The 25,414-nt window shown below is 46.2% G+C and overlaps 1 protein-coding gene across 1 annotated transcript in view; it reads left to right on the top strand.

Annotated features, from left to right (window-relative positions):
• Positions 1-25,414, top strand: part of LOC135909727 (fatty acid synthase-like) — a 140,872-nt gene that overhangs the window by 59,482 nt on the left and 55,976 nt on the right. The window contains exons 13-16 of the mRNA XM_065441788.2: positions 2,030-2,203; positions 7,689-8,916; positions 12,695-12,839; positions 17,803-17,820. Coding sequence (XP_065297860.1) covers positions 2,030-2,203; positions 7,689-8,916; positions 12,695-12,839; positions 17,803-17,820 — 1,565 coding nt within the window. The remainder of the gene's footprint in view (positions 1-2,029; positions 2,204-7,688; positions 8,917-12,694; positions 12,840-17,802; positions 17,821-25,414) is intronic.

Below are 25,414 nucleotides of genomic sequence, written 5' to 3' on the forward strand. Positions count from 1 at the left end.
AATTTGCTTGGATGATAGAGGCATACAGCTTCGCTGTAATAAAATGACCAGTGTTTTCTATCGTGAAGACCTTGGCGTAGTCAATTGCTGATGGAAATAAACTTATAAAGATCTATTTGCACTCATATAACAAAAAATCCGTTTTTTTGCTGGAATATATAATTGGGAACAATATGTTAGCTAAGGAGACTAGTTGCAAGTGCCTACGCATAATGATGGATGAACTACCATGGCGTCAGCACCAAGTAAAAAGTTTAGAGGGCGCTTAAGCTTCGCCTTTAAGAGTCGAAGACAATAGCACTCAAATAATCCTGACTCATTCTCACGCTAGCGCTTACCGGGAAACGCTGGCAGCGAACTCTATGCACGATGGCGGGCTTTCTGGTAGAAAGGCAGCCTCTTGCGTGGGCCATATTGGGGTTAAGGCGAACGCCATCTCGGGGTGTTGCAAAGAACCAGGCTCCGTGGGCTCCAACATACTCACGCGATGGCGCGCGCAAATGGAGGACGCCGTGGCCGGTCTATGTATGGTAGAAACGCTTGAAAATGTGTTTAAATTCTTGCGCAGCAGAATTAAGTTCTCTCGTATATCCAAATTACAACTGACGTTATCACGTCTGTAGGTTGCGGAAGTCGTAATTTACGATTTTTTACGTATTCTAGCTTGAGAAATTCGAATTTGTTCAGTAACTTATTTGCACCATATGGTGGGCCTGGGTATGCGTTGCTCGAAAATAATTTGCCAGCACGTCCGACGCAAGATTTGCTGCGACAAAAAACCCTTAACGCTATCCTGTCAATATCTGTCAGCATAAGAGTAATTTTGCTTTTAACTGGAAATTAGCCCACGTGATTAACGAATTTGTTCAGGCTTATAGTCGTAAGGTCCTAGAAGACACTAGTGCCGTTTGGAGCCCGTATCAGAAAGTTCTAAAGGCAAAATTCGAGCATATTAGGCGGATTTCAGTATATCCTGCATGCTCGAAGTATAGGTGCACTGACTTGGTCACAAGCATAGGGGCTTGTGACTTACAGCTGCTAAAATTAAGAAGGCCGAAGTGTAAACCGAAGTCATTCTGTTTTTTTAAAACATCGGAAGGAAGGTTAAAAATAAAGAGAGAAATATAAAGCAGCAGCTTCACAAACGATGCATGTGGACAACCGGCTATCTCCTAATGCAACCAATGTGAGCCCGTGCTGCCTTTGTTTTGTCTTTGTCTTTTCGCAAGATTGTAAAATTATGGAATAGTTTACGGGATGATGCTCTCCAGAAATATGTGTGAAATTTTGAACGCTGCCTAGATAACCAGTTTGACAAACGTGTTTCTGCTTGCTAGCTTACCATCATTAATATATGGGTATTTATGCAAATTCTATTTATTGTGCCTTCCCTCTAATGACCCTCATCAGCGGGTTAACAATAAAACAAAATTTTAAAAAATATGACACGAAAACTGTGGTACTTGATTGAATTGTGAAAGTAAAAAAAAAATATGAAGGCCCAATCGATTCTGTGAAGGTGGATTGCCAGCGAAGCTGTTACCATCGACTTAACCTATTGTAGTCTCACGTATGAAACGAGTACGCCGTCAATTGCAGTCTATAACCATTTATTGCATAACGACATTCATGGCGGCTTTATGATCGCTGTGGTATACAGTGACGCTACATGTGCTTTCTTGCGCTGAATTGTTGATTTCTAGAAAGCCGAGTTTTCTGTGGGCGGCCACGAAAGAATCGCCGGTTCGTAGAGGTAAACAGCTTCGGTGTAATATTTGAGAAAAAAGACGCAGAATGGTGGCGGCCTGACACTAATCTCATCCTTGAATTTCCTTAGGTAATTCTGGTAAGTATCACCTTCAGACCATGCTAATAACTACTATCATTGCGATTCTTTCCTAAGCTGAATATTTCATTGGTCATATTCATGGTCTGCGTAGTAACTACACGTACCTGCGCTTGACTGTGGGCGTCATTTCTCTCAACGCAGTAAAGTCAGCGGGTTCTATAGTCGATCATATTTTTGCAGAACCATACGCAAAGTTGAAGTGGGAGGACAACTGGGTGGCCTTCCTCGATACGCTAGTGCACATGAGCTTCATCTGGAAGCCGAAGAGAGGCTTCGTCTTGCCTGTGAGGATACAGTCAATCCGCCTCGACCCCAAGGTACATGCAAGGATCACCGAAGCGGTAAAGGACGCAGGTGAGCGCGCTTCTTCGTACACTTATTGCTAAAATTATTCAAATGCACATTTTCACGTGGAAGTGAATAGGGTTACTGTGTCGCTCATCGAAGGCCATTATCTGCGAAGGAGTTGATGGCGTTCACCCCGAGTTGTTTCTTTGCTGGTCAGCACAGACGTTAAAGGTGGCATTTTACCGTAGGCAGTAATTGTGAGTTCGGGAATGCCTCCATCGTGTCCTTTGATCACGCTTTGGGTCAAGCACGGCGTGGCGTAGCGTAACAAGGAATAGCACCTAGCAGGTATACCTTGGAAATAACCAGACACTACACTGTTTCAAGCCTAGATTTTTCAATACCAACACCATGAAATCTTTCAGCAAGGAAGTATTGTATGCTTGCATCGGTAAAGCGTCTTGTCAAGATTGAGAAATTAATCAAGAAGCAACATTAACACTTGCGCGCAGATCATACAGTATGGAAAATAGAGAAGCCAGGAATTTAGCTTTTGTAGTATAAGACGCGCACTCGGCCACAATGTTTTACGGAACACGAAATCTGAGAAAAAAGCTGAATATCTGGCAGGACCACAACGCAACCTAGCATTCGCGCTTACGGCCTCTACCCGTGTATGCCAACATCATTGTGGTGTTCACACTTACCGGCTGCTCGGAAATGCTACCTTTTCTTAGACTCCGTGGTCCTTAAACTTTTGTGGTTGAGTGTACGTTGCGGCCTAGAACGAAAAAAAAAAGAAACTGGCAGTTCACTATGGCGCAAACTGATCTCCGAGTACATCCTGTTACCTCTGTTTATCGTCCAACAAGTGCTGTACGTCTGCTGCTCGCGAGGGATCGCCAGCAAGCACTAAATGGCACCATAGTGTCCCGACCCTGTAATTGTCTGACATCGCGCAGGTGGGTTTTTGGTTCTGTCTTGCCAAACCTGCATGCAAAGCGCACTCGCTGCAGCGTATAAGCCATGTCATACTTCAGCAAGATGTGTCGTGCGCGAATACATGCAACCGGTGTCTTCACCACCCGCAAAGGCTCTTTGCTTTCGAGAAATTACATAAAGCTTATACACCATGCGTTCAACAGCGCAGGAGCTCGAATGATGGGACTCTCTCAGTGGAGTGCGCACCATTTTTCAGTAGTTTCTAGATAATCAGCTGGCACTGGTGTTATCGCGCTTAGATTTATGCTTCACATATGAATGAACTGGGGGCGCATGACTCGTGGTCGCAGCACTTTAATCGAGGAACTTAAAAAGGCCATCTTCTCCACGGCTATCTCCGAAATTTTACGCACAAGAGCCAGATTACTCAATATACCATCATTTTTTTCTGAAGAAGACATTGCCTTACACCTGTCTTGAGAAATGCGCCACGTGATGCAGTGCTTCTCGAGAAGATATTCTTTCTAGTGCACTTTAATACGTGAAAACATCAAGAGTAGCCGTACATGTCACACTGTATATACGGTCAATAATTATCAAGACAGAGGGAAAGTATAGACTTGCTAACAAATTATCAAATGCTAAATACTTGTGGGCTTCAAATTTTTATTTGCGACAGCCTGAAAGTACCAAACTGTGACTAGTTAATAAGAAAACTTCTGAAACAATAAGCACTGTTTGCGATTACGACGTAAATTGCAATCTACTCCATTGCTGTCAAGGTTTGAAGGACATAGTTTGAACGTTGTGACTAGAACGCCCTACTTATTCTACTTATTCTTATGCCTGTGCCTTTCTCGTCTTGGTTGATGAAACTTCAGCTTTCTTTGCCTACGCTCTTCGCTATGGCGTAGCTGTTGGCTGCTTCTGTGTCAGTCCGAATTTCGCTGGGTATATTAGTGGATCGAGGAGCATATACGAATGGACTGTCTTGCACGATTGTCCGGTACAGCTATGCTTTGCATTAGCACGGCATCTAATACAAACCAAGGTGGCGCGAACGTGAGCTCGAAGACAAGCATGCCTTCGTCTTCATGCGGTCGCTATCCTTCTGGCGGTCATCGTTCTAGCGTCATCATTATCATGTCATTGTTGCTGTGATCACGCCGCTGCTGACACACCCTGATCGCTGTTTCATGGCCCTTACTCCGTCGCCGTCATTCCATGGCCATCATACGGCCTTCATCACTCTACCGTTATCAAACCGTTGTCAGTCTATCGTGTCCACGCCGTCATTGCGATTGCATTATCATCATTACGTCGTTGATAAGCATTCTTCTCATTCACATTCATGGTCTTACCCTCATTGCGACGAAGTTGTCGTCATTTTATTGTCGTTATTCTAGCTCCGTGAGCCGTTTGTCGTTACACTGCCATCGCCACCATATTGTCTTCACACAGTCATTGTCATACCATCGTCATCCCTTCAGAATTGTCAACTGAGTGCCGTCATACCACTGTTGCCTTTTCTATTGTCGTCCTTTCTTCGTTAGTCCGTTTCTCATGAATGCAGCGTCGTTATACCTTGATCGTCAAGCTCTTATGGTTCAGTCATTGTCATTCGTTCTTTCGTAGTCATTGCATCGTTGCGAAGCCGTCGCCGTGATATCACTATGGTTATTGTGTCGTCGTGCTACGGTCGCCCTGGCACATTCGTGCTTTTATCGTTGCCGTGTTGCCGCTGTATTTCTCCCATCACCATCATTCTAGCTTCCCTATCAGATTGTCGGCATGCTGTCATCATCAAGCCATCGCCATCATAGAGTTCTCGCCATCGCAGCATAGTCATGCTATTTTACAAATTCTAGAATATGTATCCGATTGCTATCAGGTAGTCGTCGCTCCGTCGTTAGCATTCCTTTTGTGCTGTTCTATCCTCATTATTGCTTCGTCGTCATGACATCGTCATTCTATTGTCATTATTCTAGGGCCTTCGCTTTTCAGCGTTTGTGATGCCATTCTGTAGTCATTGCTTCATCGTTACGCGTGGTTGAGGAAGCAGAGCAAGGCGTTTTCCGCCAAAAGTGTGTCATAGTTGGTCGCACGTTCTATACTTCCAATTGGTCATTAATAAGCATACGCAATTATTCGAAATTCTGAATGCGAATACAAATTGTTAGTGTATCGTACTTCATTTGTATCTTTAAAGGAACTATCAAGTTTTTTTTTTTCAATATACAAAACTAACCACGCATTTCGTAACCGCCTATATGAGTGTGTTTTCTGCTCTCTCAGCTAAACAAAGTATCGCTAATTGCCAAAAGTGTGACAACGTCAAATGTTCCCGAACAAATGTATAAACAAAATGCGCAGGTAAAGCGTTGTTCTTGGTTTTGGGGCGGCAGCCGACATGACAAGGTGTGATTTTTGCTTGCAGTCTTTCATTCAGTATATTTGGAAGCAGAGCTAAATAGTAGTTTTGCCTTTTGCGTTACAACCATGTCATGTTTCCCTCCATCGGGTCCTTCTACACTTGTCTACGGCAGCCAAATTCTTTAGCAAAGCTTTTTGCGCAGCGTTTGATCTTGCATGGCCAGCCATTTATTTAGCGCTTTTTGCAAAGCTAGTCATACAGCAGCGATTCTTTCTTGCCAAGATTGCTCGCAGCCAGGTCCTAATGTCGTTGACAGGCTGGTACTGAACGCTTTGCAAATAACATCTCTTATTCTTTTATTTCAATCTGATAAGTTGTCCTTGAACGTTAGCTGTCATTCTTTTACTAGTTCGTACAGCGTGGCACCTAACTATACGTATATAAGCCTGCCATTTAGGCCTACTTATTTACTGGTACTCAATCTTCATTCCAAAAATTTATTCTTGTCGGAACTTCTAGGCGGTGAACCAGAACATCGTTCCTAATAAACACTAATCTTACATGAACTTTTCTTCCGCTACCTTACTCACAGCTGACACTAATAAACACTAATAAATCATTGTACTAACTCGCCACACTGGCCACTTTTACCAAGTAGGGATGGCACTGCACCTTTGTCTTTGATGATGTATTCCGCAGAGCCATGAATAGATAAAGCCATGATTTTCTTCTAGTGGTGTGTTTTATTATTCATCTCTATTTTAATTTCGATTCTTCAAACCCGTCTTATATTGGTTCGAAATATTGTATTTACTGGTTTAAAATTGAAGCAGCTCCACAAAGCACAGCTATGGTATTGAGTGCCGTATTCAATTTATTTGAACAGGAGCGTGGCATCAGGCTAGCCTAAGCCTCAGCTGAAGAGTCGGAACCATGAAATCGTAAACGCCTTTCTGTTCTCCGCTGCCACAGTGCTGGTGCCAAAAATATATCACACAGACGCAATTGGCGGAACGCGAGTGCGCTATTAGTTGCCAAATTTTTAGGCTTCTGCATAGCTATTTTACACAAGGCGCGTAGTTCCTACTGATGCGTAGACGCGCTGAGACATGGCTGAAGTAAGGGCGTAAAGTGTGGGCCCTCATAAATATATTCACCCAAAAAGTGAGCCAGCATCAGCGATCACATTGGCCCCACACTGCTGTAAATCCGCTCCAAGTGCGAACAGATTGTCTGGGAATTTTTGCTGTGTATACAGTGTATTTTATCAAAGTTCTCTATGGTTTACATTGTAAATATAATACTTCTAGTGTAATGCTCTGCTCATTGCTTGAGAAGCTTCCTCTCCTGATCATGCTAGCTAATATATGCTGATATCTAGCTGACGGCATAAAATATAGAACTAATTTGATGCGGCCGTTCTTGATCTCAACAGGTATTCAGGACGTTTTTCACGCTTTTATGCAAGACACGACTAATAATTAATGCTTGAGCAACCATGAGTTGACATCATACACTGGTCTCTGGCAAATATTGGTGGGTTAAAATTGTGTATGAAAGTAGTGATTGTCCACGATAAGCCATTTTACAATGCTCCTACAGGATGTATATTTGATTCAAGACGTTTTTACGTATTTTAGCTTCCTGACCAATCGGTTTCCTAATTTATCAGATGATGAACTTCGATTTCGGCACCTAAGTGATGCACGAAGTCATTCTTCTGGGCAAATGTTGGTGGCAAAACAAATGTGTACATAGCAGAGTGTGGGTGTCAGACATACTCTGTTGATTCGTTATTTCGGGAAATTACCCCAAGGAACACACGAGACTTCATGAAAGGGACAACAGCAAGTGGTTCATGATATACCTTTCTTCAAGTCTCGTCTGCTCATCGCGGTAACTTCCCAAAATGCTGCATATAGCTTTCGGAGCATATTAGTGAATGTCAGGGCTCACATTCAAAACACGTGATTATCCCTCAAAGTCTTCATCGTAGCCGATGCTACCCAATGCCTATATTGCCTATATTTTAACGAAGGCTATTGGTCAATAATAAAGATCACTTACGACAGTTTTCGCTAAACTTGCGGCCTTGGCTGGTTTAGAATATTCCCATGACTCAAGTACAGAATCCATCGGTGGCCTTATGCTGCTTTGAGGCATGAAATGCCATAAATCAATGATAGTAAACATGTCCTTTTTCACAACAACGTTTTTTCATGGTCCTATATGCAGGAGTGGATCTCGTCTACAACTCCTACGAGAACATACGCCGTGCTGGTGGCGTCGAAGTAAGAGGCGTGAAAGTTAACAGCATACAGCGCCGCCCAATGCTCCAGACGCCAGTTATAGAAGAATACCGCTTTGTTCCTTACCTTGATAATGAGGTCATCAGTAGCGATCGTGAGAAATTTTTGCGAGAGTATGCGGACGTGTGCTCCTGCATGAGCCGACGCATCATGGAGAAGATCGACGACAAGAAAAGTCACTCTAACAAAGCTTTGCAGAACTTCGTCGACGTACCAGGAGAAGTCCTCGACCGGTGCACCGAGAACATTGCTCCAAATCAAGGCTTACTCCAGCTACTTGTTACCACCCACAAAGAAGCCAACGGCGCTGCATCACTGGCTTCCGTGGTGAAATCGGCACTACTCTCCTCCAAAAAAGCCATCGAGGAGGATATTCTGAACACCAGCATCCTAACAGAGGACCCCCTCAGATATGTCCTTGACGTAGTGCTCGAAAATACAAGCTCCAAGAAACTTCGTGTCCTAGAATTAGCAGACAAAGAGAGTGTCATGGCCATAGGACCGCGGGTGTCTGCTCTTTTATCCCTGTACGATGTACACCTAAAGACTGAATATACTTTCGCACACCTCAACCCAGACAGACCCGCACCGGAAGAAGTCCCTGAAGGCAAAGCAGTGATCACACGGGACCATCATTCGGCGTCTGGCTCAGAAACGCTGCCTGATGCTGACTTGGTGGTTGCCTTCTGCGGTGTCATGAGTGCCTCTGTTGACCTGGATACTTTGGCTGAAAAAGCGCACTCGCAATGCAAGGAACACGGATTCGTTCTTCTCTGCCATCGCACAGCGCTGACCGCGGCAGAGGCGCTCCTGTCGCGAGTGAGCGGTGTTCCCTTTCCAGTTTACTCCGAGAATGCAACGACTGCCGTTCTTGCGGCTCGTGGATTTCGGTTGGTGGCGCAAAAGTCGAATAACCTATCGACGCTTCTGCTGTTCAGGAAAGTTACCACGCCCGTCGACGCTACCAAGCAGGTGGTTGTTGGCGTGCAGAATGCATGCTTCGGATGGGTCGAGTCACTGAAGGAAAAAGCTGTGGAGCACGGCAGGAAGCCAACAGGAGAAAACATCTGGCTACTCGCAGAAGACTCCGGTGAAAGTGGCATCCTAGGTTTAATGAACTGCCTTAGAAAGGAGACCGTAGGACGTCACATTCGGTATGTATAAATAACGACATCTCATACTGTGCACTTTATTGCTTCTTGGATAAAACGTCTAACAGTGAAAAAATATTTCCCCTTGATATCGCAGTTTCTACAGTCAGAGCGCTAATGCCTGGAAGAGCCTCCGTGTATGAAATGTTTTGTGTATTTTGAAGATGCCTCGAATTCTCTGTAGATAAATGATCAAAAAGAGCGAGAATTCCTTTTGAAACCCTTCTGGAGAAGACGCTGCTAGAATAAACCAACTGGACCTTTTGTAAAGGATGATTAATATGTTGTTGCCACATTTTTTACCACATTGACGCAGTAAAACAAACTCTCGCCTCAGCTAGGAGGCTCACGTGCATTAGAATATCGCCGCTCATTTCCGAAAGGGCGTCCACATTTCAGCTCTTAAGCTGTACTGCACAACATAATTATTCTAATGTAGTTTGTCCTAAGCGTAACGATAAGAAAAACTTGAACAAGCAGGTAGCTCAAAAAGCAACCGTTTATGTTCTATTCGACAGGAACTTCCATAAAAATTTATGGATAACATCTTTCTGCACATGCTCGTTCTGCATGCAGCAATATCCCCACTTTTTTCTGATGGCAAGCGAACCCTTTGTTGCAGGCAGGTTCGCCTCCTACTTTGGCTCAACTATTTGGGAAACCAGACCGCGGTCTTTACTCATCTTGAATTTCAACTTGTACACATTCGCGTTTTTGTTTTGCGTTAAGATGGCACATGCCTGCCACTGGAAAGCTGTCGCGAATAATAACGTAACTGTGAGTGATAAACAGACATAAATGCTTGAATGCACATGTGTAGGTGACGGGAATCGAAAATAGCGGAAAAAGAAGCTTTAGAAATTAAGGAAACAAGAGAAAGTGGCGTTTCATAGATGAACTCAGCTCCATGATTCGTCAAACCCCTGCTAGCACCGATCCCATTTACATTAAAGTTTTGTTTTCAACATCATTTTTACTATGATTGTAGGAATAAGAAAACCATGGTACTGGCATTGAACTTCTAACTGAGAGTAAAGGGGCAATTGTCATCGTTGAACACACAAACATTGAGCTCTCAGCACACGTATCTCCTTATATTGATTTGAAATCGATGCCTCTTAAGAGGAAGCTTTAGATCAGGGGTCCTATCTAAATACATGGTAAAGGATAAATATTTTTTCGCGCAACCACTGCACCAAATTTGTTAAGGCTTGTTGCTATTAAAGCAAAAAAAATTAAAGCAGTGACGTTTTGTAATAAATTTGTCAATTTACGTAGGAATTTCTTATAAATAATGCTGAAAATCGCAAATTTTTTGGAAAAGAAACTATGAAGTTTACAACTGTATAACTCAGCAATGGATAGCAATAATAGAATGCTGTGAATTGCTTCCAATAGTTAGTCTAAGGCGTAGAATATTGATGCATTATATATGGCTCTCAACAAGACCACTAATACCTGAGTAGGACTTTTGTAAAACCATTGAAACAATGTAAGTAAATCATGAAAGACAAGAACTGACATAACGGATTTGCCTGCTTTGAATACTCTAATGGATGCAGTTTACAGAAGTTGGATAAATTTTCTAGGTGCAGGGCTGCACATTTGTAAACGTAGTGCTTCAGTGTTTTTCAACCTTACGAATTTTTAAAAGTTCAATAAAGAGTCATGCCCTAAATGGGAATTCTGCTTCTAGCAGCCACTAGAATTTCAATTTCCCTCGCCAATACAACAAGCTTCATTAAAACGGCCACGTGGTTGTCTAAAAGAAGCTTTTCTGTGTTTCACATGTATTTGAATACGTGGCATGGGAGTTGGTCCCGAGCTATACCTTTATCTTAATCCTGTGCAAGCAAAAGCGGCCGCCATTTCGGCATGCACTGTGTGCCTTCAGAAAGTGCGGGGCGACCGCTTTGTCGTGTACACCAGAACGTCAGCCATCAGGCTCCGCACGCTCTGGCAAGCAGCCGCGCAGCGTGAATTTCGCCGTTGAATGCTGCTCGTAATTATTTCACTCGAGCGATAAAAACAGCGCGCTCCCAGATACCATCTTTATACTGCACATACTGTCTCGCGATGACCTCAGAAAGCCACATCCGAAAACGAAAGGACACATGGCGAACGTGACGTCTTCACTGCTCCTTCACTCTCTCTGAGCGCTTGCAGTACAACTTGAGACTCGGGTTTTTCTTCGTTACTCCGGGGGAGCCGCTGCTTTAGCATCGATTTCCTTTCACCACCAGCATGTGTAGTCAGACCGCTATAAGAATAAACAAAGATACAAACAAATTCAGACACAAATTTTCAGGCGCACCGAGTGTACTTCATTTTCGCCAGCTTGGTGTGGGACGCCTATGGCTTAACCTGCAAAATTTCTTTGAACATAAAAATTTGGCCTCATCGCCCCTTTGGGTTATTCTCTCCTGCCACACTATGGTGGTCGCCAAGAAGTACAGTTAGCTTCAGACAAAACATCAAATTCAAATCCATTCAGTGGCCTCGTGCGCCCATGGCTCCTAACGTCATTTTAAGCTGCAATATTCACAGTACGCGCTCACTAGCGACAATTGAATGTACTTATAATATAATTATATATAACTAATATATTATACATAAGCTATAATATCCAATTTAACAGTATTGCATGAGGCACATTAGTTTGGTACTCAGTGATATGAGCGATGAGAGTGAACACTGACCTCACCCAGTGGCCACTTAAATTATTACAGCCATTTAGTTTCCTCTGTGGCATAGATCACGAGGCTTCAGTCGCTTCTGCCCACTATTAAGCTACCATCGTTGTTTAGATTCATTTAGGCGGGCTGGAAACTTTGGTGAAAAACAAAATAGCAGGCAGCCACCTCTTGTTTTAGTAGACGGCGACTCAAAAATGATTGAACAGACACTGGGACGCCGCAAGCCCAAATCTTCAGTAATCTGAATCTGTAGGCGCCGACGCTTCGCCACTCAGCCCTTACGCACTCGGGCTTGGGCAAGGAGCTTGTGCCAACCATTACGAGTGTTACTTTCAAGCGTCTGGCAGTTTTCCACGGCCTCTGCTTTCACTTGCGGGTGGGCTTATCCTCACGCGATCCCTGCTCATCTCCTCGCCTTGCCGTCACTCCGACGACTACGTATTCCCACGCCCTCCTCGCTCTCTACGGGCTGCGGAAGTGGTTTCTGGGCACAGGCCTCACCCAAGTCCGACTACCTTCAACCTTAATGATATGGAAACAAAAAATAAAAATAGCACTAGTTATCCTCTACTACCATGACCGAGGTGTCGCTCGCACGTTTTTCTCTGCGACACGATGACCACAGCATCGAGTAAGAAAATACTGCGAAGTCTAGTGGCAGGCCGCGCAGTCAAACCCTGCGGCTATCTAAATTCAAGAAGCTCCAGTGAAACCTAAATGGTAGCGACGCGCTGCAAGCACTAATTTTGCTATTATTGTCTTAATAAGCACGTAGCATTGCGTACATCAGCATTCCACTGGGCATGTTATCGGCAGTTAACGTTTGTTCACGTATATCATAGCCTTACCACTCACGACCTCGTTTCGCCTTCATGGTGGAGTGGACAGACGGTAGAATAGACCTTCAAACAATTTGAACTACTATTTTGAACTCTACTTACAACCGCTGTGCTAACGGTCTGATGTGCCTTGTTTTCTTCTGTGTAAAGAGCCAAAACATGTCTCATTCACATTTATCTCAGTAAAGAAGCACGAAATTAATAAATACCTAGATTTTACGGACGTGTTAATTGTATTTCGCACAGGTGCGTGTTTGACGCCAACGTGAAAGGTTCCAACAGCGCAGCGCACTTCAACCCCGCCAACCCTGCCTATAAGGACATAATAGAGAAGGACCTGGTCATGAACGTCTGCCGCGATGGACAGTGGGGTTCCTATAGGCACCATGCTGTCCAGTGGTGTGAGTTGCTCTTTGCTGTTTGGCGTCCTTGTTCTTTTTTTATTGCCAAAGCCTTACGTGCCTATGTTAGCGGTTCATCTTCGCGAAACTGCGCCGGGAGGAAAAATGGCCGATACCGCTGAGAGTAAACACCTCTAAAAATGCCCCTATTCAAGTTAGACTTCACAGGAAGGTTCCTGTAAACAAAGTAAATTAGTGGCTTTGAAAAGAAACTTTAGTACATTTCCGTCTGGGTGAGAACCAATCAAGGCCTCCGAGGTGCGAAACAAGCACGCATCCCTGAAACCGCGGCTGCTGAACGGTTCTGGCTTTCCGAAGGTGCGCCTAGCGCGTGCGCGATTGCACGCGTCATGTCGCAGCCACCTCGCTGACTGAAAGGGCGGCCCGGTCCGTGAGTCATTGTGCGGGCCACGTGACCATGCGGAGGCGGTGGCGCCATTTTGTAGTATAAAATGACCGCGTTCACAACGTTCCGATGTCTACAAACGGTTTAATGTTTTCTCAATTCCCAAGTTTGAAGTGTTTGCCGAATTTAAAGTTTAGTAATTGCTGTCGAGCCAGGTTTAATTGCGCAGAAATGCGGGCGCATGCGCTTTGTACAGTGAAGTCTCATTCGGAGCTACGGTGTTTTTAGGTGGCCAGTGCCGGCGAGAACCACAAAAGCGCACGCTCTTGCGGTTCTCCGACTGCGGAAGTGAGAACCGAACTGAACGGAATCCCGAACTGCGGAAGCAAAAAAACGGAACAACGACGCCTGCGACAAGCGAAGAAGCCGAGCGACGACAACTCCGATTGTGTAACTTCAAGCATTACCGAATGTGCAGCAGCGTTTGCCTTGTTGTGTTACAACAGTGCAACACCTGGAAAGTTTTTTTTTGCGAAATGTAATTTTGATTCACATATATTCAATCCAAAGGTACGGTAGAATGTGCGAATACGGTAAACCTCACCGACTCTCACCTCGCCACAGGTAAAGCGGCCTTCAGATTGCTTCTTTACGAAACTGGCGATAACGCAAACAAAACGTCGTATCAAACTGAATGTAGCGCAAACTGTCCTCTCGGTGGGAAATTCTATAGCCAAATGAACACAAACTTACCACAGGAGCCAGGTCTGATTCTTTAACAGCTTTATGCAGTATGACTTTCCTTCTGCCCTATAGTTCACGTATTAACTATGCTCACAAGTCTAAGCATTGCATGCGGCCGTGCGGACGCATGCAATGTGGACTATCAATCTTGTGTACGCGGACTCTTTATTTATTGATTTATTTATTTTACCCACACATCAATGAAAAACGAGAGGTGGCATGACTTCACCTGAAAGCTTTTATCTTTCAACGCGTACATCACACTGGGTGAAAGCACCTCTGCAGTGGTCGTCGCTGCACACGACTTTCATTTGATACCGAAGCTTTGGAGTTACAAGCACATGCTGCTCGCTTAAGCGGCTGCTTTTACGTGGCTCACAACCAGTGCTCAGATGCCTGCGAACAAGCGTAAAACATCACTGAAATTCTCCACAATAGTGATCGACACGGGAACCGCCTTTCGTGCAGTGCGATAACAGATACAGGACTCGACAGCATTTTTTTTCGCATACCCAGTGTATTCGCGTTGTCAGTATCACAAAGCCTCATTCTGAGCAGGCTCGATGAGCTCGAGAGAACCCTTCTCCTCAAAGATGAAACTTCGCCCTGCAGGTTATAGTCTCGAAACTGCAGTGGTTTAAAACACATTATCGTGAGATTATGTAATGCCTCTTCCGCGTCAACTACATTTTACATCCCAAGAGGTGTCCGGCGAGCTAGCTCTGAGAGATAGCGATTACGTTGGCTATTGTTGTCTTGTTAGTTAATATGAAAGTCAGAAGCACGTTCGCAGCAAGGTGGGTGAAACTCGGACGAGTACATGAATGGAACGTGACTTAGTAGTTGGCTCAACCGCCAAACTTATTTATTTATTGATACTTTTAGTGTAAAGGCCATGCAGGGTCGAGTAATCATAAAAGAAGTTTACAAGATCGCTACCGAGACGAGCGCTAAAGAAATCAAAGTAGAAAATACGACACGTATTCTTAACCAATGCCACTTTTACACAAAAATTAGCGGTGATATTTCAAATGAGCCTTGCACTGCGGGCTCTGAACACTACAAGCGACAACAGTTGCACCATGCAAAATGAAATCTTTAACATCATACAGAGAAACTTAATAAACATCACGTAGAACACTTTCGAGTGTCATGTTACACTTGATGCCTGTCGCTGCACAGAGGATATTGTTTGAGAATCGCTACTTAGAAAAATAATAGGGCCTGTAACAATTTTTTGAACCGTTATTGGGAATAAATTTTGGTTATCCTACGTGGTAGCACAATCCAATCATCGTTCGTTTTTGAAAAGAGGGCTTACTTAAATATTTAATCGCGTCAACATTTGGTAGCATGGGCATTTATTGATTTTAGTCTAGCCATTTTTCGTCGCAACAAAAACTCGGCAAAATTTGGTTAAGTGAGAATTTCAGTCACTGAATCAGTGTACCTATGTTTCATCATAGCAAACCTTGCTCCGCGCTTCTGTATATTTTTCAATTTTATTTCCTTTATTCTTCGTCTATGGATTCCATATTATGCTAGCATATTTCAACGCGGGACTTACCAATGCCAGATATGCATTTAGTTTATCATCTCGGGGAGAAAGCTTAAGCCGACGTCTTAGTGAACATAGTTTTATCTCTGTAGCATTACATAAATTATTTATGTTTTTTCCAAGATAAGCCATCTGATATCGTAACATCTAAATACTTCAAGTGGCTCACTTGTTTTATTGGTTTACCGTCTAGCTTGTAAGTGAAAAAAATATGAATTTCCTTCTTTTTTTCGGGTTATCCACGGGTAGAAAGTTTCTTTACATTTGTTTTCCTTTTCCAATACGTGCGTCAGTCGTTAATTGTCTCCAGTGCGGAACCTAATTCTAATTGCTCCTCATAAGATGGAAGTTGAGAGCATATTAAGCGGTCATTTAGAAATAAAAGGACCGTTTTATTCTCATTAGGGTCATTTGTGATGTCGTTATTATAAAACAGAAAAATATAGGTCCTAACAGGGACCTTGATGACCACCTCAAGTTTCATTTAGAAGTATCGATTTCTTTCCTTTCACTTCCACATATTGTGTCATGATAATAAAATGTGATTGAATACACTTGACTATATTGAGGTTAACACCGTGATCATGTGCTTTACCAGTAAAGTCTCAGTGGGAAATGTGATCGAAAGCTTTTGATAAGTCGAACCAAATTCCGCCTATATGACCTGTTTCCTTAAGTACCTGAGCAAAACCTTGCAATGTTTCTGCAAGTTCTGTGTTTTTGATCAATTGGCTTCTAAATCCATGTTGGTTATAAATGTACGTGCTCGAGCCTTCTAGATAGTTAAGCAAGCTTTTTGAGAGTATATGTTCGAATATTTTACAGCGATTGCATGAAATTGTAATGGGTTTATAATTTTGTACTCTCTATCCGCAGTTTCGTAACGTGGTACGACTGGCGCCATTAACGAATCACGCCGCAAACTATGCTGTTCAAGAGAACCATGGAAAATTATCAGCAAATACTTTGCGGTCAATTCACCATATTGTCACAGGAATTCATTTGGGTGCCATCCGGGCCAAGCGACATTCTCATTTCCATATATAAGAGAAGTAAAAACATTCCTTCTGATGTTAAGATGCATTGCATGTCTGAACGTGCATTAGACGTGACTTGCAGTAGTGAGTGGGAAAATTCATTCTATTTCAGCAATTGACGCAGAGTTCTTAAATATACCTTAATTTTTGGTATATATGTCCCATCCTCACATGATGGAGCAAGGTGACACCAAAAAGGCTGAGGCGACTCTTTTATGAACCGTGGTAATTCGAGCAAATAGTAATGTTCTTTCGCAATATATGATGATTCCTTAAGAATTATTGAAAGATCTCAAGTTTCAATATGATCTGTTTATTTTTCCTTCATTTTAATTTCGGCTTTAACTGCATAGTTTCTGGGTTCACCCAAGGATTTCGCTTTCTCACATTTTTTTAACTTCATAGGAAGATATTGTCACGGGTATAAAACTATTTACACGATACATTTACACGATGTATTTACACGATGCGTATATAAACAGCAGCCGAGAATCCCGAGAGGCTGTTGCCACTTCGGCGTCTTCACCGTCGACAGCCTTATCCTCCTTTTCCGCCGTATCACAACGCCCGGCAGAAAACCTCCGTCCCGGTGCTTCAGACGGGGCCGTCGGTAAGGGCACAGTAAGGCTTAAGCCGAGAGACGGGCACCACGTCAAGAAATGTGAAACCGAGTGGCACGACGGAGACCACGGGGATTACCGCGTAAGTGACATTGGTCACTTGACGTAGAACACGGTAAGGAGTTTTGTAGCACGGAAGGAGTGTCTCGGTAAGCCCCACTTGGCGGCAGGGGGACCAAACTAGCACTAGAGAGCCTGCTGGAAAATATATCTCACGATGGCAGCGATTGTAAGCGTGCCGTCGAGATTTCTGCGATGCCAACAGACGAGTATGGGCAAGCTGGCGCGCATGGTCAGCGTGGGCGAGGGCTTCGCGGGCATACTCTGTCCTCGAATCCTGTATCACGGGGAGTGAAGTATCCAATGGTAATACAGCGTCACGACTGAAGCGTAAGTAAAAGGGGGATACCCAGCCGTATCGTGGCGTGATAAATTATAGGCGAACACGACATAAGGGAGAGCCACATTCCAGTCCTTGTGCTCGGGTGAAATGTGTTTCGATGGCATGTCAGTAATGGTCCGGTTAAGTCGCTCAGCAAGGCGATTGGTCGGGAGATGATAGGAGGTAGCCAGTTTGTGCTTGGTAGAACGTGAGCGTAGGATATCGGCGATGACTTCCGAAAGGAAAGTGCGGCTGCAGTCAGTAAGGAGCTGTCGCGGGGCACCGTGTACTAGAATGACATCCCGGAGTAAGAAATCTGCGGCGTCAGTTGCGCAGCTCGTGGGAAGTGCCCTAGTGGTGGCATAGCGCGTCGCGTAATCTGTAGTGACAGCGATCCACCTGTTGCCGGAGCTGGACTCAGGGAAAGGGCGAAAGAGACCCAAACCCATGCGAGTTAGTAAGTACCCGGAAGGAAGCGTTTATGGCTTTTTGCGATTTTGACATGGCTTCCAAGCAGCTACATAGCCCCGTATGGAGTGTGCGAGACCCGGCTAGCAAAATCGGCGGCGCGCGCGGTCGTAAGTGCGAGCAAGCCCAAGGTGTTCGGCAGTCGGAGCGTCATGAAGCTCCTGAAGCACGGTTGAGTGAAGGTGCTGAGGAACGATAAGGAGAAGGGGAGGACCGTCAGGATGAACACCCGGTCGGTACAATATCCCGTCGTTGATAATGAACCGCCGTAGCGATGGATAAGAAGGAGCAAATTCCATTCGGTCAATGACGGTCCTCAAAGTTGTGTCATGGCGTTGCTCGTTGGCCATGTCCAAAATCTTGGAAACGGAAAGAACACTTGCTGAAGCGTCCATGTTGGCGTTGGTGGGCATGTGCGCAGGGTAACGGGAAACACAGTCGGCGTCCTTGTGCAGGCGAGCAGACCTAGACACCACCGAATATGAATACTCTTAAAGCCGCAAGGCCCATCGTCCAAGCCTCCGTGTGGGATCCTTTCAGGATGAAAGGCAACAGAGGGGGTGGTGGTCCGTTACACTAGAAAAGGGCCTGCCGTATATATAGAAGCGGAAATTCGCCACTGCCAACCCAACGGCCAAGCATTCGCGCTCTGTACTAGAGTAGCTCCGCTCTGCACGTGACAGACGGCTAGCGTACGCGATGACACGTTCATGGCTGGGGTGAACAGTGCCAAGACGGCACTGATTCCATGGCCACTGGCATCGGTGCGCACCTCTGTAGGGGCTGAAGCAGCAAAGTGTCCTGGAATTGGTGGGGTGGTGATAATGGTGGTAAGGCGAGAAATGGCGGTGGCCTGAGAGCATCCCCATGAAAACGGCAAACTTTTCTTCAGAATATCTGTGAAAGGGCGTGCTATGGTGGCAAGATCTTTACCAAAGCGGCGGAAGTCAGAGCAAAGGTTCACGAAACCTCGTACGCTTTCGCATACCGTAGAACAGGGAACTCTTTCACAGCGCGAATTTTCTCTAGGTCCGCTCGGGTGCCAGCCGCATTGACGACATGTCTAAGAAGAGTAATCTCACGGTGGCCGAAGTTACAATTCTTGGAGTTGAGCTGTACACCGGCCATACGGAAAACGGCAAGTACATCTGAAAGGCGCTCAATGTGTGGGCTGAATTAGGGCGAGAACACAATAATATCATCTACGTAGCAGAGACACGTCGACCACTTGAATTCTTGGGGTAATGAGTCTATCATACGCTCAAAGGTAGCCGGAGCGTTGCATAGCCGAAAACGCATACCTTTTATGTGCTAAAGACCATCTGGCGTTAAAAAAGTGGTATTTTCATGATGTAGATCATCGACAGCAATTTACCTATATCTGGACCGCAGGTCGATGGACGAAAAATACTGTGCCCCGTATAGACAACCGAGGGCGTCATAGATACGAGGTAGTGGGTAGACGTCCGTCTTCGTTATGCGGTTGAGGTGGCGGTAATCGAAGCAGAATCTCCCTGAACCGTTCTTCTTTTTGACCAGCATGACAGGGGACGCCCAGGGACTTGAGGATGGCTCAATGATGTGTCTCGTTAGCATCTTGTCTGCTTCAGTTTTGATGACGTGACGCTCCGAAGCTGAAACGCGGTAGGGTAGCCGATAGATGGGTGGATTATTGCCTGTGCGTATACGATGTTTGACAAGTGACGTCTGGCCTAAGAGTCTGTTCCGGTCGAATATATTCTTGTAGGAAAGCAATAGACTGCAGAGCTGTTCAGTCTCCGTAGAAGTGAGATTCGGGGCGATCATTTTCCTAATGTCTTTGTCAGTACATTTCGCCGACCGGAAAGGCTCGCAGGAAGCGTCGACGGCAAAAGTCTCAGTGCAACTAATATTGAAAGCAGTGATTGTAGCCAGGGTGATACCTTGAAGCAGAATTTGCTTAGCGAGCCCGAAATTCCCCACAGGGAGATACATGCGATTGTCTGTGACCCTCACTATTGTATGTGGGGCAGCAGCGCTGTGGGTGAGAACGATGGCAGGTATGGGAGCGGAGATGTAATCACCATTGGGAACTGCCGTAGAAGGCGGCATATCGATGTATGTGAAGACCTGTGGTGCAACGGGGACGAAATCAATCGGTCTTAGGTGAATTTCGTGTGGTGTCAGAGGAACGTCCAGTAGAGGTAGGTCAAGACGCACAGTACTTGAGGAACAATCGAAGAGCGCTGAATGGCGGAGAGGAAATCTAGGACTAGTAAGAGTTCGTGGCGGCATTGGTCAAGCAAAGTGAACAGGGCGACCGGCCATGGTGGCCGGAAATATTCACACGTGCAGTGCACATTCTCACCACGGTCACCATGCTACCGTCGGCGGTTCGTACGAACCGAGTAAGGGCAGGCGTAACAATTTTCTTTAAATGGCGACGTAGGCGGCTGGTCATAATCAATGTTTGTGGTCCGGTATCTATGAGGACTGTGACGGGTGTGCCATCAACTTGGACGTCAAGAAGGTTACGTCTCGTAACCAACGTTGAAGGTGGATTTTATGGCAAATACGACGTTGCAGTACCACCTCGAGGTGCCACATTGCCTAGTTTTCCTTCTGGGATGGTCCCGGGCAGGTCGGCGACGGTGAGCGGTGAAACTGGGGTAGACGGACCTGGCTGGCGAGATTGAGGCGAGGGCGAGCGAGCATAGTGGTGAGTCGAGATAGTGGCGTCGGAAGCGTCGCAGAAGCGACGGGGTGAGGAACTTCAGGGCTAACCTGAATTCCGGAGGTATTACGAGGAGGGGCCAGCGAGCGGATCCTGCAGTGATGGGAAACATGACCGATTTGGCCGCAGCAGAAATAGAACGGCCTGTCGCCAGGTGTACGCCAGTCCGATGGATTCCTGGTAGTGTAGCGACAACGGGCACTCTGAGGTGGACTGCGAGAGTACCGAGGCATAGGACCAGAGCGGGTGTCAGGGCAACCGAGAATCCCGAGAGGCTGTTGTCACTTCGACGTCTTCACCGTCGAAAACCTTGTCCTCTTTTTTCACCGTGAAAATATTTATTTGTACACTAATTAACAACACCTTTAAACTTATCCCACAATGTATCGAGCTCAGCTGATCCATCAAACCACTCCAGTTCTATCGCCATGTAGTCTGGGATGCTGACATCATCTCCTGTAGTAGAGAAATTTTCTCGTGTATTGTTATTGTGTTAAGCTTGGCTGGCAAAACTCGTTATTGCGATAGCAACTATATGGATACTCCAGGTGCATTTCTGCCATCGATGTCGACGTGTTGTTCTATGTGAATGAAAGTGTGTGAGGGTTAGCCGACGAACAGGGTTCAGTCTTGCGTGCGAGTGCGTGGAACGCTGGTCAGATGTATTCCCTCTCATATGGCGCGCGAAGCAGCGAGGTCAGGAGAGGAAGGAGGGGCGTTCTACACCGACGGCTGCAAAGGTGCCTAGAGGTCCTCCTTGCCCGCCACTGCATACAAAGTGGAGAGAGAGAAGAAACCTTATTATAAAGTGAAAGGATTTATGTGGTTGGGGCCTTCAGTCCAGGGCCCAAATGGCTGTCGCTATTGCTCGTGCTCATCGTATCAGAGTGAGCCAGACCTGAGGCTCGGAGCAACGGAGGATCGCCTGCTACAGCGCAAATGTTGGCTGTAGGTATTGTAGAACAGGGATATCCTTTGGTAGTTTTTGGCACTCAATCGTGACGTGCAACGTCGTCGATGGTGCACCACAGCCTGGGCCGGTGGTGGGATATAAGGTTGTGGAGAACTTGTTGAGAAGGAGGAGGTTCAATTAAGAGTTGGTCTGCAGTCGTCTCAGGGATACGGCTTCATTCCGGGAGAAGGATTAGGGTAGAGGGTGATATCGCAAGCGCCCTAGTCTGTAAAAGTCCACAGTGTCACGGTATGTGGTGGGCAAATTCTGGGAGGCTTCATATGGGTTGCTCGCCTCACTGCCAGGTGCCCGAAAGGTTAGCTCTCGAGCAGCCGCATGAGAGCGGTCATTGCTTGACAGGGAGGCATGAGCAGGTGTCCAAATCAGCTAGATGCATGGTATTGGGGGATCTGGAATGGCGGGGAGCTTATGTGTGCTTGTGAGAGCGCGATCGGCTTCCTGAGGTATATGACCCCTAAGGTAGGCTCGACATGTGTCTTGGGAGTCTCTAATGATGATGTGATCGTGTGTTGGTGATCATTTCATGTGACTGACCATGTGGTTGATGGCGAGTGCTAATAGAGCGCTACATGAAATGACGATATTACCCTGATCGTCCGCTACCACCGACACTTGTCTTGCTTTGGGTTTGATCGCAAGAGCACAGTTGGCAGCGTCGGTATAATAGATGGTGCCCTCCGGCTGGGCGTTTAGGATTTTTCGAAAGTATTTACTACGTGCATTCCGACGACCATTATGATGCTCTGGATGCATATTGCGCTGTATGGGTGCTGTGGTGAGTAAGGTCCGGATGTTCGAGGGGACTGGGACATGCTCTCGCGTAGAGGGTGAATGATGTGTGCAGCGAGATTCAACGAGTCAACGAGATTCTCTTTTATCTGAAGAAATGAACATCGTAATGGGACAAATGGGGGCGAAATCCAAACTGTGTGTGGGAGAAGAAATTTTGCATCGCCAAGAAAGATTGAAGCCGTTTTTACTCAAGCAGCTTTCCAATGCACGATGGGAGGGAAATTGCCCGTATATTTTCGATCGACAGGGGTTTTCCGGGCTTGAGCATGAAAGTGATCTCGGAACGTCACCATTGCAGAGGGAGAGTGCCGGCGTGCCAGTGCTGATTGTACGTAGCACAGAGCGTTTCCAGGTCCTAATACGGGAGATTTCGTAGTTGAATATGCCGTATCCCGTCCTCACCGGGTGCCGTGTTCCTATGAATGTCTGCAAGTGCGGCTTTGATTTCGTGGACGGTTATGTTAGTGCCTAATGGGTCACGTTCTTCTCTATACAGATAGTCCGGATAGCTTGGCTTCGAGCCACGGGAGAGAAAAATTTGTTCAAGGTCCTTCAGGAGCTGGTCTCCGTCTCCTCCATAATAGTGGAGGAATATTTGAATCTGCCGATTTTTATGGGATTTCGTTTCTCGGACCTATTAGCGACCGAAGGATTGCCCAGATTCTCGCGGTGCCCAGCGTACTATTTAGCTTACCACAAAACGTTTGCCAGTTAGCACTGGTTAGCTGGTCAGCGTATTCCTGGGCTGCTCTCGTGATTTAGGATATTCTGTAGCGCAATTTCCGATTGAACTTTTGCCGCTTCCATCCCTTCGTGAGATATCGGCGCGGCTCCCACAGATGTAGGAGATGCGGGTCAACCTCGGGGGTCTCTGTCGTCACGTTCAGCGGCTAGTCGTTTTGTTTAGATCGTTGCATAAATCACTTAGCCAACTCGCATAATTTTTGGGGCTTAGATCTCCTGTGGATCGATCCCTACAGTTTTCGCGCAGTTTGGTCCGATTTGTAATGCAAGTTTTCTTTTCAGAGCGTTTGTAACTGCTGCGATTGACGCGGATGATGAGATCATGGCGATCGCCACCCAGCGTATCGCCAGTGTTCAGCCACTCGCTCAGGACCTCTCTAATGATAGTGAGATCCGGGCAATTAAGTGTCTCTCTTGACACTATTTACCTGGCGACTAGGCTGGGTATGATCTGCTATGAGGGTGAATCGATGATTATGTGTGAGGTCCCAAAGTCGGGTGCCCTGTGGTGTGTTGCTGCGATAGCCCCATGACACGTGTGTGGCATTGATGTCACCGAGCACTACAGACACTGGGCCCAACTTGACAAGTTCCAAGAGTAGGTACTAAAGATCGTCTCACCAAGCACGAGGTGCACTGTATAAATTTAAGATATACAGGCTAATTTTTCACGTGTCCGCGACGACAATCTCAATGATTTGATGAGGGATGTCTGACGTGAGAGTAGTACGGGTATAGGTGAGTTTCCAGGACACGAGCGCGCACACTTTCGCCTCGTCCGAGCCCATCATGGTTTCGTAGCCACGGATAGGAACAAGTGTGGTTCCCGGCTCTTGGAGAAGTATGATGTCCGGCGGTTCTGACCTGGCGGCAACGTACTGTTGCAGCGACCCCCGTTTCGATCGGTACCCCTTGCAATTCCATTGCCACAGCGTCAGTCCCGCCGTTCTATTTTGCATTTGCATTACAGGAGCCATCATTCTGTAGCTGGGCTAGGCGAACGTACGGGTGAGCGTGCTCTTTCGTCGCTAGTGACGGCGCTGAGGTTGGTACAGCGCGTGCGACTAGTGAGGATCAGGAGAATGATGATTTAGGGGTAAGGGGTTGTGCCCGTGAGCTCTCTCACGCTCTACTTGAGTTCGCTGGTAATTTCATGTGGCATTGGTTTCAGCAGTGTGGTTTGAAGGTCTACAAAGGTGGTTCGGATTATTTCCTGGACCTCAGTGAGAAAGCTTTCCCGCATTTTCGGCATAGCTCGGTGCAATTCTCGTCGAAGCTAGCTCATGCTGGAGGTCGCGGCACAATGGAGTTGTGAACTGGGGAGGGATCTTTGCGCAAGGCGCCTGTGATTGGGTTTGTGGTAGGGACTGAGGTTTGGATGAGTGTGAGGGAGATTTGCACAGTGGAGGTGGTGGGCCCTCCGCCCAGTTTACCCCTTTAGGTCCGGCTAGCCCTTCGGGCACTGCTAATGGTAGATGTTGCGGTAGTGATGGCGGCTTTTTCATGTCCGGTGGTGGTGCCACTGGTGGTGTTGAAGATGGTAGTGATGAATATGATGATGAAGACGATGGTGGTACCCACTCGCAGTTCCTAAAACAGTCGCCAAAGCCTCGGCTCAGAGATCGTGACCTGGATCGGGACCGAGATCGGGGCTAGGATCGGGACCGCGATCAGCTTCGTCGCTCTCTAGATTGGGCTGGAGGACGATGCTGTTGTCACTTCTAACGCGATAGCGTTAAGGAGCTCGTGTCGCAGAAAAGCCGGTGTCGTCGGCGTTGGGTGTCGGCGTCGGCGTCCGCGGCGTTGACCGTGAGTGATACATCACGGCAGGCACTTCATGAATAAAAAGCAACTTCCAAGATGGTCTGGGTGGGAATCGAACCAGGGTCTCCGGAGCGTGAGACGGAGACGCTACCACTCGGCCACGAGTTTGATGCTTCCAAGCGGTACAAACGCGCCTCTAGTGAATGCGGTGTTGCCTTCGAAACGAGCCGTGGAAAGTTATACTGCAGTGTATATCGGTAATTATGAACATGTAACTTACAGAAGTCGCAATTACACGAGTAGCGAAGTGCGTTTCCGCTGCATTTCTACTGCGCTTTCCGCACACGCAGAGCAATCTTGCGGCAAACACAGAAGACCCCCTCCTCTGCATGTAGGGCGCTGCCTCGACAGATGGCGCGCCACG

The sequence above is a fragment of the Dermacentor albipictus genome, chromosome 8, assembly GCF_038994185.2.
Source record: "Dermacentor albipictus isolate Rhodes 1998 colony chromosome 8, USDA_Dalb.pri_finalv2, whole genome shotgun sequence".
NCBI classification, from domain to species: Eukaryota; Metazoa; Arthropoda; class Arachnida; order Ixodida; family Ixodidae; genus Dermacentor; species Dermacentor albipictus.